Source organism: Amphibalanus amphitrite, unplaced genomic scaffold (assembly GCF_019059575.1).
Source record: "Amphibalanus amphitrite isolate SeventyFive unplaced genomic scaffold, NRLGWU_Aamphi_draft 000290F_arrow, whole genome shotgun sequence".
Classification (NCBI taxonomy): domain Eukaryota; kingdom Metazoa; phylum Arthropoda; class Thecostraca; order Balanomorpha; family Balanidae; genus Amphibalanus; species Amphibalanus amphitrite.
In genome coordinates this window covers 425,218-437,671 of record NW_024881785.1, presented here as the reverse complement: position 1 = coordinate 437,671, position 12,454 = coordinate 425,218, and the positions used below count along the sequence as shown (strand labels likewise).

Genomic DNA, 12,454 nt, shown 5'->3' with positions numbered 1-12,454 from the left:
GTCAACATGTTTCAAGGATTATGGTGCATTTTGCATCATTTACAACCGTGCACAGTTGTGCACACCAAATGCATCGTAAAGCGGTATCTATCGCCGCAATCACCGTACGATACACACTTCCATTATGCTGAACTGGATCTTTCCAACCCTGCCACACCTATTGACGTCGCCGTTTGGCCCACGGACTGTCAGCGGGTGGGTGGGGCTCGGGCCGGGTGGCGAGTTTCCTAAGTGTAGAACTATATTTACTCACCCGTCGATTCTCGGGCTCTGATTGGTGACTTTGGTCGGGGGCTGACGCTTATAGCATGACGTCACTCACGTACTCGGCTGGACCAACGGCGCTGCGCAGACGCGCCGAGCCAATTCAGAGGCTCTCAAACTTAATTGTACAGATCCTGTGCATTGAATCGCGAAACTTCGGCGAGTTCGCCTGAGTTTGGAAGCCTCTGCCGGAGAACTGGAAAAGGCCGGATTATTCGCTGGACAGTGGAAAGCGCAGATGGCGATTGACGGTGCCAAAAAGATGATAGGGAGAAAGGAGTTCAGCAGTGAATTATATGCCTGTGCTTGTGCATAGCTGAGTGATTAATTGTAAAATGATTAGGTAGGCTTGGAAGAAATGCAGCGTAGTTTAGCCGAACCAGGGGTATTCTGCCGAGTGGCGAGTTAGGTATGTAAGGCGGAAGGGTCGCAAGTCATTTGTTTCCCTGAATGCACGAATGAAAATGTAAAGCGTAATGTTAAGTTGTTAATTCAGTGTGGTTGGTCATCTGCTCAATCTATTTCTTCTCTGCATAATGCATTCGCCACTAATTCATTTTAAGAGGCACTGGGCTGCGCCGCCTGTTGATTATTCCGAAACACCAGTGAATTCATTTGCTGTCGTCACCGGTCACAACAATACGAATCGTGCAGTCATGCGCTGGGGGTCCGCCAAGTTTGAGTGTGCTGCAGAGTGCAGACTGGGCCGCCGAGAATATAACATTCCCGTCTCCCTGGGCGAGCGGCGCTGCTTCAGTTTTGTTGTGGGGAGGATACCCATGTTTGAAAATTATGTTCGGGAATGATGCGATGTGGAAAAGGTTTGTTGAATAGAGGGCTGTCAAGCAGATGCAGCTTTTCTCATTTGCTTACCGATACAACGCGAAAAAGACGAAAATGTTGCAATTTTTAAGGGCTTTAGTCTAATTAAAGATTAGGGACTTCGTGAATAATGCGTATTGACCGCGACCCAGTTATTTGCCATTGGGTAGGTAGGTACTAGTTAGGTAGGGACCTACTCATTTGTGAACAGAACGTTCCACCACCACTCGCCAGAAATTCAATGAGCATTTGCTTCAGGGTATATTGAGTGAAGGGTAGGACGAACTTTGGTAGGAATTTCTAGTATAACTACTAGAAAACCTACTATATGTGGTCGGAACTAGCAAAAAGTTAGTTCAATCTAGAATATGGTAGCGCTTATGGTTGGCAGTCGTGACGCGCACGTGACAATCATTTCTTAAATTTCTTAAATAACAGGTTTTAAGGGTTGATTAGTGGGCCGATACATTCAATTAGCTATTAATAATTGATTATGCAAACATTCAAGAATCTACATCATTTAATTCTAGCCAAAATCACGCGGCGCTCCCAGGATTTGAACTCACGACCCTCGGATCTGTAGCCCGATACGCTACCGACTGCGCTACCGAGGACCGCGAACCGACGCTCGGAGAGGCGGATCGCGGGTGCTGGCGTGCAGAGAAATCTTTACCCTGTACGCCGTAGAAGATCGGCTGGGTTTCGTGAAAAATGGTAGATGAATTGTCGAAAGAAAATTCATCGATCTATCATTTGAGACTAAGAACTATTGATTCCTTCAAAGGTTGACCGAGATATCGCTCGCCGAAAACAGGCCATTTAACATGTAAACCCTATGGGCTGGTAGGAAATGTACGCCGTGGAGCAGCGGTGCTACCAACTAACTTCGGCGGGGGCCGATTTGCTTATCCTTAAACGTTTGAGTGCACCTAACAACCTTTACAAATGACGTCCTCCCTTTTAATTGTTTGCGCGAAGACACAAAGCCATAATCAACCAAGCAATGGCAGAATCCATTGAGCAGTGTGTCAGATATGCCCCCCCCCCCCAATTCTCAATCCACATAGCATAGCATACACTAAATGTAGGTACACGCACCTACATATTAGGTATTTGAAGGACTTGATAGCTGATACACACGAAAGAAACGCAATGCGCTAAAATTAAACGCAATTAACTAGCTGCAGCAGAAGTATGGCGTCCGATGCCTCTTCGCCAAGTTAAGACCATGCCAATCTCGGCAAGTTTGCCGCCGCGCCGGCACTGGCCGTGGTGTGACGTCATTCGCTCGGCACGTCGTCTATAGTTCCACACTTAGGTAACTCGCGGCCGGGTGTTGCCACCCGACCGCCTGTTTATTTTTGTCTGGCCTCGCGCCCTCTCAGGGTCAGAAGCCGCCAGTGACCTCCGGTCCTGTCACAATCCAGTCCCGCCGCTCACGCGGTCGCGGGCTGATGGGAACTTCTGCCTTCGTATCGTAGAGTCGTCAGTGGCCACATGGGCCCGGTCATTAGGTCGTAATAGTGGACAGCTGGCAGGGATCGCTCATTTCACGACACCTGACTGGGGCTGAGATCGCAGGCGCCAGGAGCCCAGACCAGACGCGGAAACGTGATACACGTCGGCGCCCCAGTCGGCGGGTCTGCTAGGGACAGCTGCCCGTGTTACCACCCACTTGCTACGTTCACCACGCATCTGCGAGCCGCTGGGGTCACATTTCGAGAGCAGTTATCGTTCACGAAAAACAAATATTTCAGTCAATATATTTACAACGCACCATACCATCCGTTCAAAATGGTCCAGCATAATATAATTCATCACTTTGTGCTTGTGCTCGCCAGTCACGGCCATCTTACACATCCTACAATCGGTTTTTGAGCCGGCGAGAATCACAAGATCTCGCTAAAATGAGACAAAATGAAGGTGTAGTATGCGTAAACACAACATCGGTACGCATCCTATGAAATGCCCTCAACGAATTATTGCATTCAGCTTGTGTAAATATACCAGTAAAACCTAGTTGCAGTCCAAGTAGCGGAGTGGAGCCGAGTTTAGAGTAATGAACGTTCAACAAAGTGAAACATCAAATTATACACAGACTATCATTCCATAGCCTCAGAGATACTCACTATCACACGCTGCTCCAAAAACATCTTTTGTGAAATCCATTATACTTCACTTTGCAAGAAGCATGCAAAATGTTATCTTACTTGTTACTGGAAGACAGCCCAGTGTTAAAAATACGTGTTCATTGCTAAATATTCATTGCTATTCTAAATATTCATTAAGCAGACAGATCCTTCATTTCCTGTTATTATCATCAACTTCAAAAATACAATGTCTACATGATCCCCAATAGAGATCTATAAAAGGGCGATATTTAATGTCAACAGCCTTGGTCCTAACCGGCCTCACAATCTCAACTGACCTTTCTGGCCACTCACCAGTTACATAAACTACGGTTGCCGACGCACATAGCAGTCGACTGAGGAAAGCCAATGACTTCCGAGTTCTAACTCGGACTCACGTCTAGTCGCTTATTTGAGGGACTTGAGTAACGTTTCTCTGACGTGAAGACGATCCGCTGACTGTTGCGGAAGGGCCTTGAGCTCGTTATCACAATCAGTTCGTCTAAGGACCACATAAACTGGTCTACGAGGACCGTATTAGTTGGTCTAGGTGGACGACATCGGTTTGTCTACGTGCACCACATCATTGGTCTAGCGAGACCGCATCATCAGTTGGTCTTGGAGGACAACAGGTGGTCTTAGGCACCAAATCACTCGGAATATCACTGCCGCGAGCCGGGCTGTTACACCTCCATCCCTTGCCGCCAGCGCTGACCTCACACACCTCTTCAATCCGTCACAAGGTCATATCTACTCTGACTAGTTCGGGCAATTCACCTCACAGTGAGTACCTCTCCAGTCACACTGCCGTGGCTCTCACAGAACAGCGGGCCAGTTCACCTCACAGTGAGTACCTCACCAGCCACTCTGCCGTGGCTTTCACAGGGCAGCGGGGACGGCGGCCAGACCGGGCGGCGGCGGCGGCGGCGGTGCCTCCTCGGTGGCGGGCGCGGTGTCCGTGCCGGCCAGCTGCTCGCGGTCGCCGGCGGCCGGCGGCTGGACGCGCTCCACGGCGCCGCTCCTCAGCCGGCGGTGGACGTAGTACAGCAAACCGGCGGGCAGCAGCAGCGTGGCGGCCCCCAGCAGGAACACCAGGCCGTGCAGCCAGCCGCGCGTGGCCGGGTACACGCTGTTGTAGAGAGCCGAGCCGAGCACCGAGCACAGGCTCTCGGCCACCATCAGCAGTGAGAACACCCGGCCTGCGGGAGCACCCGCCCCGTCAGTTGGAGCACTGCAGCGGCAGCTGGATGGGTGGCTGTAGCAATTGTGCCACGTGTGCACATGTAGCCAGACTTTAGTATCACGGGGCAATTAACAACGGGTCAGGCGGGATGCTTGGATAAATTCACCCACAACCAGCATACAGACACGGACAGACACATCACGATAACAGCGGCTTATCGGTCTTACCCTGCTCATCGGCCTCCACAAGTTTGGAGAGCAGAGACCGGATCGGCGGGATGCAGAAAGTGCTGACCATCGACACAACCGGCACTGAAATCACAACAACGACGGTTGATGAATTGAGGCATTAGAAATACGGATAACTGTATGACTGAATAAATGATGTCGATTTTCAGTCAACGGTGAACACAATTCCCAAAAGAAGCTTCTGGATTGCAAGATAGATCATGAAAAAATGAACAGCAAAACGCTTGTTTCTTCCAGGATGAGACGATATCCGTCATTGACTAAGCAATGTTTAATTTAAAAAAAGTATCGATCAGCAATCAGCATGTGCTGCTCTCTCGGAACAACCTGCCCTCGGACGTAAGCGGGCACCACTGACCGCAGAACAACACGCCGACGTTGACGGTGAAGCCGAGCCAGATGAGGCCCAGGATCTTGGAGATGATGCCCAGGGCAGAGAGCGTGGTGTCTCGCAGGTCAAAGAAGCGACGACACAGAGGCATACCCACTGAAAACGCAGTCGAGAAACACCGGTAAGTTGTAAACTGCTATTTGAAACAGAGGTGCTGCAACAAGCTAACTTGCTATGAACGGTATTTAGGTATTAACAATTCGACCAAAACTTTCAAATTATTAGGTGCAACGTTTTAGAAGAAAGCACCGGCAATGCTAGCATCAGCGAACAAGTACGGTTGGATAACAGCTACCTGCTTGACCTCGTGACAACATGCATGCAAAATGCATGCATTCATTTGCACATGTCTAGATAAGGCAGCGTCTAGCGTCGACTCCTTTGCATTTCGCAATGACCATTATTTCGGTCTAGCCCTTACCGATAAGAGCCACGGAGCCGGCCGCGTGGTTAAAGGCAAAGTACCCCGAGTACGTAGCGTCCCGTACGCTCAGAGGCTTATCGCTGAGGTACAGATACGTGACATCGTTCACTCCTGGCGGTAGACACGACAGAGGACAAATAATACGCAGTGCTAGAGAAAACGCATGCAGACGCACAGAAGGGCGGGGTGACATGAAACGTCAAGTGTTACGAAAAGCGAACAGTACGCAGTTAAGGTGCAGACTTTTAAAATGCACAAAGGGAAGCCGAGGAGCGGAGCACACGAAAACAAAAAACTCCCAAAGCCAAAACAACATCCCGGGTCAAATCGCACACACCGCAGACCCGTCTCCTGTGCGACAGAGTGGGACCACGTCCTAAGGACAGCATCAGGCAGCCAGTGGCCAGCGTAAGGGCGGATAGTGGCGAGCCGGCGCTACAGAGACGCGGTAACCGCAGGTCGTCCGTTACCGCCACCTGTGACCACGCCGGAGGCCGGCCCTAGCCCGCCAGGCGGCACCACAGACAGAAGCGGAATACCCCTCACCGGGTCAGTACCCTGCACACCACGAGCACCACTCCACTCAAGTAGCAGGATAGGACGGCACTACTGACACAGCCGGCAGGACGACACCCACACAGTGGGCCTGGTCGACACTCCACTAAGGCGGCACTCCCGCCAGGACACCCACCAACGGGATGGCACTCACACAGCAGGACCGGTCAGCACTCACAAATCAGCACCCCGGCTGAGAGCGCGTGCTTGACGCTAAAGTACGTGTCATACAGCGCGTCGTCCAGGAAGATGGGCGCATCCTTGACGTACAAGTACGTGACGTCATTCTCCCCTGAGGAGAGCGGCGTCGTGCTGGTCAGCGGGGAGACTGCCGTCCGCAGACTGACACCTGCGTATGACAGCTAGCAGAAACGCTGCGTTTTAGGGACACTGCCGAACTGTGTCATCGCAGAACTAGGGCTACTTGCGGCGCTTGAACGAGGGAGAAACTAGGCAATGCCTGTGATAGACAGCCTGCTAAGTCTTATATCAGCATTATCAACATCATAGTTAGGTTGAATATGCCGGCTGATGTAGAGTGAATCGACCATTCGTATACGAGGATCTCAGGCCAAGAACATAACCAGAAGCTCTGCTCACATTGAAAGCTACGACGGCAGCGGCGGCGGAGACAACACCAGGCCGCGACTCACCGAACGTGTTGATCATGATGATGAAGGCAACGACGAGTAGCATCAGGATGTAGCGGCGTCCCGAGTCGGCGCGGGGTTTGAACGCCACCCGCACGGCGTCCCACAGGTACCGCAGGCTGAACACCTGGTGAGGGAGGCCGGGGCAGTGAAGCTCTATATGCACAGGCGGCCGGGGCTCGGGGCAGGTCCGATCATGTTTACTCGCTGAGATGTCAATATGGGTCCTCCTACTCTGTGAATTTGGTATTCTCAAGTGCCATAGGAGTTAATCACCAGGGGTTCGCACCAACCCCCCTTCCCCTGGCCGTCCGCGTTATGAAAAAGCCCCTGGCCGGGCGAGGGTTAAGTCCCTCCTCCCTCACACTTCGCAATCACACTTCGTGGGAGAGGGCCATCGTATCGAGCACTGTCAGACAGGGTGAATAATGTTACCGAACGTCCGTCAAACGTGTGAGGGCCGAGCACACGCGTCCAGCCCGAATGTTTGAAAAGTATGAGTTAATGAGGTCAGATACTATACTTCCTACGACGTTTAACATCTTGATACGATGCGCATTTGGAAATGCTACCAAAGCGACGTAACTACAAACAAGAAAAAAATGGTAGTACCGATCGCATGACTTTGTGTAAGGACCGATACGTAAGCATCCTACGACGACATCCAGCTTTGTATGTGCTTGGATAATGTCTTACATCTAAATACAAACGGCTGGTGACATCAAGGTGACATAACCTAGCCTCCTACATCCCATTCGCAACCTGACCCGCCCCACTCACCCTGGCCAGTTTCTGGCAGGCGGAGCCACCGGCGGGCGGCTGGCGCGGCGGCGGCACCTCCGGCACGCGGATCACCACGTACAACACGATGGCCGAGTTGACGATGACCAGCGCAGTGAAGTTCCACGTGCGGCCGGCGCCCTCGAATATGGCCGAGCCGACGAACGGCCCTATGAAGCCGCCCAGGAACGACATGGACTCGAGCACGGAGACGCGCGTGGTGCGCTGCCGGGTCACCGTGACCGCCGACAGGTAGGACATGCAGCACATGATCATGCTGCTGAACCCGCCCAGCAGACCTGCCGTACAGCAGGGGGAGAACGGGCGTGAGTTTATTGATATGAGCTGAAGGAGGTGTTTGATGGGGATGGAAGAAAAATATCCTCCGCCTTCGCACGCACAATATCAGCACATGAATCGAAAACACTGCATCCTCCAAATTCAAATATTTATCAAACATCAGCGCGTCACCGACTATGCTATTAACTTAGAGACCTTCCGTCCTCCCCCACCCCCGTCCCAAGACCCCTTACCTGCCAGCAGGTTGGCCAGCACGTTGAAGCCGACCGGCACAGAGTCATACGCCGACATGGCCATGTAGACGAGTGCAGCCAGCACCTGACCGAGCGGCGGCAGCAGCAGCGGCGCCTTGCGACCGAACACGTCGCTCCAGGTGCCGAGGTAGATGCCGCTGATGACTGACGGCACGGCCAGCGCCACGTTCGAGTACAGCATCCAGTAGGAGGCGCCGTCCTGCACGGCGTCCCGCTCTGCGCTGTACTCGTCCAGCTGCAGGTTGTTGCACACGGTCGGACTGAACAGGCCCTGGCACGTCTGAAGGGCAGCAGGAAAATAAAAGGTGTGATCAGACGAGAGTAAAGTCGTATAGAAATGCAGGCAATCGCCTGTATAGCTATATGACAAGGTAGCTTTACATTCAAGTCCACGGTTAAGCGTGAACAGTGAAATTCAAGAAACAGTTTGGCTTTGAGTAATGCATTTGAACTGCATTATTGGGAGTTATATAAGTTATAACTCACGCAACCGATAAGAATACTAATGCGCGATTGAAGCATAACCAACAACTCACGGTCGCTGGGCATCCTCTCACCTTGGCGTAGACGAGCGACTGCATGGCCGTGTACTGCATGTACGAGCCGACCATGAAGAGAAGCAGCACCGGCTCCACGGTGACCGAGGCCGCCAGGCGGCGGGCTGCCGACACCAGGCTCATGGTGCCGCCCGCGCGCAGATCACTGCCGAACGGAACACAATCAATGATCGACCAGGGCGAATGCACGACGACCTGCACTGATAAGATTGCAGGGAGATGAAGTGTGCCGGTGTCGTCCGGTGCGGCAGGCAGTTCGTAGGGACACTGGTCAGATTTCGCTGATACCGCAGAGACGCAGTACCACCCCGAGTGGTGACTATCAACTGCGCATCCCCGGTTGGCTGATCTAACCCCCGTCTTTAATGTAGGCAACGCGGCGCCTGCGGCTCTGGGAAAACGCACATGTTGTTGGCCGATGCGGCTGTATTAGTGACATCTGTTTAGATAAATCTGTTTAGATAGGGCGTGTGTTTATTTTCCTGCGGATAAATCACGCGTATAGTCTCTTTTTGTAGCTTTTCCTGTGCTCTCGCTGATTTGACTCCAACGAACGAAATGATACGTCGGCCAGGCATGGGCAATGAAAAAGATAATAGGGATGGCTGAAGTTGGTTACGAATTGTCCGGATCGTTTGTTTGGGTCGTGTGACAAAACAAACATCGTATCCTATCAGGGAGGGAGGAAATATCGGTGTGTGAAAAAGCAGAACCCTCCATGCGATAAAATGTAGATGCAAGGACGATGCGTCGGAACATTAGTGGCGTAAATAATCACCTCGGACACATTACTAAAACGAACCGAAAGAGCACCGGCAGACCGACTCAAACAACGCCGTTTACGCATCAATCTGACGCAGGGGCGGGTTTTATAGATAGGGAATCGGGCTCAAAATTCACATGATGCCCGCCCTGTGTTGTGGGATACAAGCCACACCGATGCGTTTAATGCGATAAAATTTGCACACCTTGTGGACCAAGAATGTGCGACCTAACTTTGATGGGTCTGAACCAGATCGAGGCGATAATGAGCGTGAGGCACTTGCCCGAAAATTGTGACTTTGCGTCATAGGCTTTACACATTGAAAAATGGGCTGAAATATGGGTTGAAGCCTATGAAAGCTGGGGACTCTAAGGAGCGAGGATAGGCGGTGGGCCCAACGCCAAGCTCATGCGAAAAGACCTAAACTGAAAGGACCTACAATGGCTTTGGGGCCCTTGCCGGCCTTTGAACGGTGGTGGTCACAAGGGACCATCGGGGCAGTACCCCTGAAATGCGTAGGCATCAGAGGGGTCAGCGCCCAGCATATCTTTGGTCTCATCAGTTATCCACTCCCCAACAGCATCAGCCCGCCAAACTATCTCCTATGAGGACCCACGTCAGCCTCCAAGGGTAGGTACTAACAACGCTAGCTGCCGGTGGTGCTCTGAACTATGAGGGCCTCACAACAATCTGAAGGACCCTCAGTTGTCTGCATGAGATTGCATTGGTTTTTTAGCGCCCCGTGCCAGCCCAATGGCCCCAGCCGATCTTTTACCCGCGCCCCGTGGAGGGAGGGAGGGGGAGGGGAGGGCGAAACGGCCCTACCTCTCCTTTTCTGTTGATATCCCCTTAACCCGGCAGGCGGTGGGCCTCCCGGCCACCTTCCGCGCGGTGGGGGGGGCATTTTTGCCCCCCCCCCCCGTATCTCCGAAACTACTGGACGGATCCGTAAAATTCAAACGGCGTTCGATAGCCCCGTCAAATTGGTCATGGGAAATCAAAGTTCATTTATCTCAGGGTCACCGATGACGTGACAGGTCAGGTCAAAGATAAAATGTTTTACCGTTCACAGGGCTTCTAGAGAATGCGCTATAACATCGAATAAAACGCATTTTATCGAAAGTCCGCAATAGGAAGTCAGTTGCCTAATGCCTAGTACATATGTTGCTAGTGGAGGTCACTGATAATACCAGGTTAGGTCACAGGTGCCAGCGTACATCCATTCCGATCGTGGATTCTCCTTTATGTCCTCTGAGCTCAAAGCCATCCTCGCGAGCAAGGGGATAGCCAGCAGCAGGTCGACCGCGTACAATCCAAGAGGAAACGGGCAAGTGGAACGCTATAACGGCATCGTGTGGAAAGCGGTGACGCTGGCCCTCCGATCGAGAAATCTGCTGCTGTAGAACTGAGAAGTGGTCCTGCCAGATGCTCTCCATTCGGTTAGGTCGCTACTTTCAACGGCAACCAGCGAGACTCCTCATGAGCGCACGTTTCGGTACCAGAGGCGCTCGACGACTGGCAACTCTGTGCCGACGTGGCTATCCAAGTCGGGAGAAATCGTCTTGATGAAAAGACATGTACGACAGAAGCATGATCCACTGGTCGACGAGGTGGAGCTTCTTGAAGCCAGCCCACAGTATGCTCACGTCCGGCTGCCGGACGGGAGGGAAACGACTGTCCACATATCAGACATCTCGCCCCACGAGGAACCATTGGTTTGTCTGACTCCAGCGATGTCTCGGATCTGCGCGATGGACTGGACCGCGATCCCCTTCCAGTGCGGGTTCAAAAAAGGTTATGAATTGGCATAAAAGTGATGTCCCTTGGTTCGGAAAGATCAAAAATGAATATCTACCGAATTTCACAGAAAAATATTCACTGGTTTTCATGTTATTAGGCTTTTACTTTTGTGTACCTTTTGGGATCTCTGCTGTTCCTAGCGACTAATTTGGAAGGAATACTTTGGCAGCCTTGAACAGCGGCAGACCTTGCGCGCAAAGCATTGTATACCACCACGTGCTAACGGTGGTTTTAGTCTAAGATGTGAAAATCGTTAGATCTCCGCTGACGTCACAAATTATAAGGGGGCATTCCAATGCATTAGCTCCTTAGAATCCGAAAACTGCAAGTTTGAAATTCAATATCTCAGAATTAAAGCATTTCTTGATGTTGTGAGTGCCCAAACCGGTATTTGCAGGCCATGACCACAAATTTGGCTATCCTAACTCAAAACTAAGGTAAAGGTGGGATGGTCACTCCTTTTAACACAATGACACGGTGTCAAATCTACAAAGCTGAGGGAACTGAATATTTTTCATATGTTCAGCATTGTAAAGATATTAAAAATGGGTGTGGTTCTGGGCAATGGGCAACAGCAACACCAAATCCTCACCAGCCGAACAGGCCTGCAAGTCTGCACAGAGTTGGAGCACAGACAAGATCTCATCAAAACCGTCATGCTTTGCGGCCTGGCCCCTGATCAAGGCTAACATGGGCTAACAGGGCCACAAAACCGATTTGTAAAAATTTTGGATTTTGATCTCCAAAAAAAATGGATGATCTTTTGGATATAATTCCATTAAAAAATCCGCGAATTTTTAAAATTTGGAAAAAACGTTTAATGTGTGGCTACTTTTGGTAGGCTAGTACACTTGTGACTTGACCCTTTCATTATGAATAGTTTGAAGAGTTGGATGGTATAGTACCTTAATAATAATGCAGATTTTCGTAGAACCTCTTCGGAAAGGCGTCGAGCCAACGTAGAGCCGCGGCCGATCTACACACCTGCGCTCGTTACACACGTGCGCTCCCAAGATACTGCACTCAACAAAAACAAAAATAAATTGTTGCGCTTTCAGCGCAGATGAGACATAATACAGTTTGAGTAACTAAATGCAATAAAATTACGTCATATCATGAACAAAATCAGTATTTCTTTATTTAGACTTATTAACTTACCGCTTTCACTTTCATTAAATGATTTGTAAAAATTTGTTTCGATAAATATTAACCAAATATGACGATCAAAATTCTTTACGTGGTTTAATCGTCAGCTTTGTAAGTAGTTAAAAATTTGACCTTGACCTTGTCGTTTGCGTGACTCCGTGACCCGAGAAATGTCAAATTGACGATTT

At 50.8% G+C, this 12,454-nt stretch overlaps 1 protein-coding gene across 3 annotated transcripts; it reads right to left on the bottom strand.

Moving 5' to 3' along the window:
- Window positions 1-2,832: 2,832 nt before the first annotated feature.
- Window positions 2,833-12,157, bottom strand: LOC122387576 (proton-coupled folate transporter-like). Of its 3 annotated transcripts, none has more exons than XM_043377908.1 (9): window positions 12,026-12,157; window positions 8,558-8,702; window positions 7,980-8,280; window positions 7,447-7,745; window positions 6,670-6,793; window positions 5,459-5,572; window positions 5,005-5,133; window positions 4,626-4,709; window positions 2,833-4,414 (listed from the first exon to the last, which is right to left on the bottom strand). In XM_043377908.1, exons 2-9 carry the CDS (start codon window positions 8,678-8,680, stop codon window positions 4,095-4,097), a joined length of 1,494 nt encoding a protein of 497 aa, XP_043233843.1. In that variant the 5' UTR covers window positions 8,681-8,702; window positions 12,026-12,157; the 3' UTR covers window positions 2,833-4,094. The 3 variants fall into 3 exon arrangements, with proteins under 3 accessions (XP_043233843.1, XP_043233844.1, XP_043233845.1); XM_043377909.1 differs by lacking the exon at window positions 5,459-5,572 and adding an exon at window positions 6,195-6,308 and having other exon boundaries at window positions 12,026-12,136; XM_043377910.1 differs by lacking the exon at window positions 5,459-5,572 and having other exon boundaries at window positions 12,026-12,126.
- Between the last annotated feature and the right edge of the window lie 297 nt (window positions 12,158-12,454).

What these genes read in the sequence shown, in the direction of transcription:
- LOC122387576 (XM_043377908.1), bottom strand. Translation starts at nt 8,680, where the DNA reads ATGAGCCTGGTGTCGGCAGCCCGCCGCCTGGCGGCCTCGGTCACCGTG. An exon ending in GCTGGCCAACCTGCTGGCAG is followed by an intron (nt 7,746 to 7,979) that starts GTAAGGGGTCTT and finishes GCTGTACGGCAG; the next exon opens with GTCTGCTGGGCGGGTTCAGC. An exon ending in CGTCGGCGTGTTGTTCTGCG is followed by an intron (nt 4,710 to 5,004) that starts GTCAGTGGTGCC and finishes TTGTGATTTCAG; the next exon opens with TGCCGGTTGTGTCGATGGTC.